At 35.5% G+C, this 944-nt stretch overlaps 1 protein-coding gene across 1 annotated transcript in view; it reads left to right on the plus strand.

Moving 5' to 3' along the window:
• LOC107575888 (ubiquilin-4-like) overlaps nt 1-600 on the plus strand; it is a gene marked incomplete at its 5' end in the record, with an annotated part of 4180 nt that extends 3580 nt beyond the window's left edge. The window contains 3 exons of the mRNA XM_016262205.1: nt 29-168; nt 267-350; nt 442-600. Coding sequence (XP_016117691.1) covers nt 29-168; nt 267-350; nt 442-585 — 368 coding nt within the window. The remainder of the gene's footprint in view (nt 1-28; nt 169-266; nt 351-441) is intronic.
• Between the last annotated feature and the right edge of the window lie 344 nt (nt 601-944).

Genomic DNA, 944 nt, shown 5'->3' on the forward strand with positions numbered 1-944 from the left:
AAAAAAAAAAAAATTGTTTTGCTTTTAGGTATGTTCAACAGTCCTGGCATGCAGAGCCTAATGCAACAGATCTCTGAGAACCCTCAGCTAATGCAGAATATGCTTTCTGCTCCTTATATGCGCACCATGATGCAGTCACTGTCCCAGAATCCTGATATTGCCTCACAGGTAAGACCACCATTCCCAAAAGTTCATAATTCATAGAAGATTTAATTTACTATGATGATCTGTTATTAATATGTTCTATAATCTAAACATTCTTTCAGGTATTTATGAACAACCCTCTGTTTGCCGGAAATCCACAGCTGCAGGAGCAAATGAGACAGCAGTTACCTGTATTTCTACAGCAGGTGTGTTCAGTTGGAATTGTTGTATATTATGTCAATGGGTTATAGGTTTCGTTTGCTTTTAACTGACTTGTTTTTTTTTACTCTCTTGCAGATGCAGAACCCAGAATCCCTTTCTGTCATGACAAATCCTCGAGCCATGCGAGCCCTAATGCAGATCCAGGAGGGACTGCAAACCCTTCAAACCGAAGCCCCTGGTCTCATGCCCGGGTGCAGTTCCATTTTTCAACCACTATAGAAACATGCAGAGCAAATGGATAGGACTTTTGTTTTTATTTATACACACAAAATATATATATTTTTAATGTAGTCTCTTATGCTCACCAAGGCTCCATGTATTTGATCAATAATACAGAATAAACAGTGATGTTGTTCATGTGATGCAAAGCTGAATTTTCAGCAACCGTTACACCAGTCTTCAGAAATCATTCTTAACATTTTTTTTAAATAATTATCAATGTTGAAAATAGTTGTGCTGTGTAATGTTTTTGCTGCAACTGATACTTTTTTTAGTTTCTTTAGTTAATAGAAAGTTCAAAAGAATAGCATTTTATGAAATCTTTTTTTGTTTTGAAACATGTATTTTTCTTTTTTTTT

Source organism: Sinocyclocheilus grahami, unplaced genomic scaffold (genome assembly GCF_001515645.1).
Source record: "Sinocyclocheilus grahami isolate Dianchi unplaced genomic scaffold, SAMN03320097.WGS_v1.1 scaffold2977.1, whole genome shotgun sequence".
Classification (NCBI taxonomy): domain Eukaryota; kingdom Metazoa; phylum Chordata; class Actinopteri; order Cypriniformes; family Cyprinidae; genus Sinocyclocheilus; species Sinocyclocheilus grahami.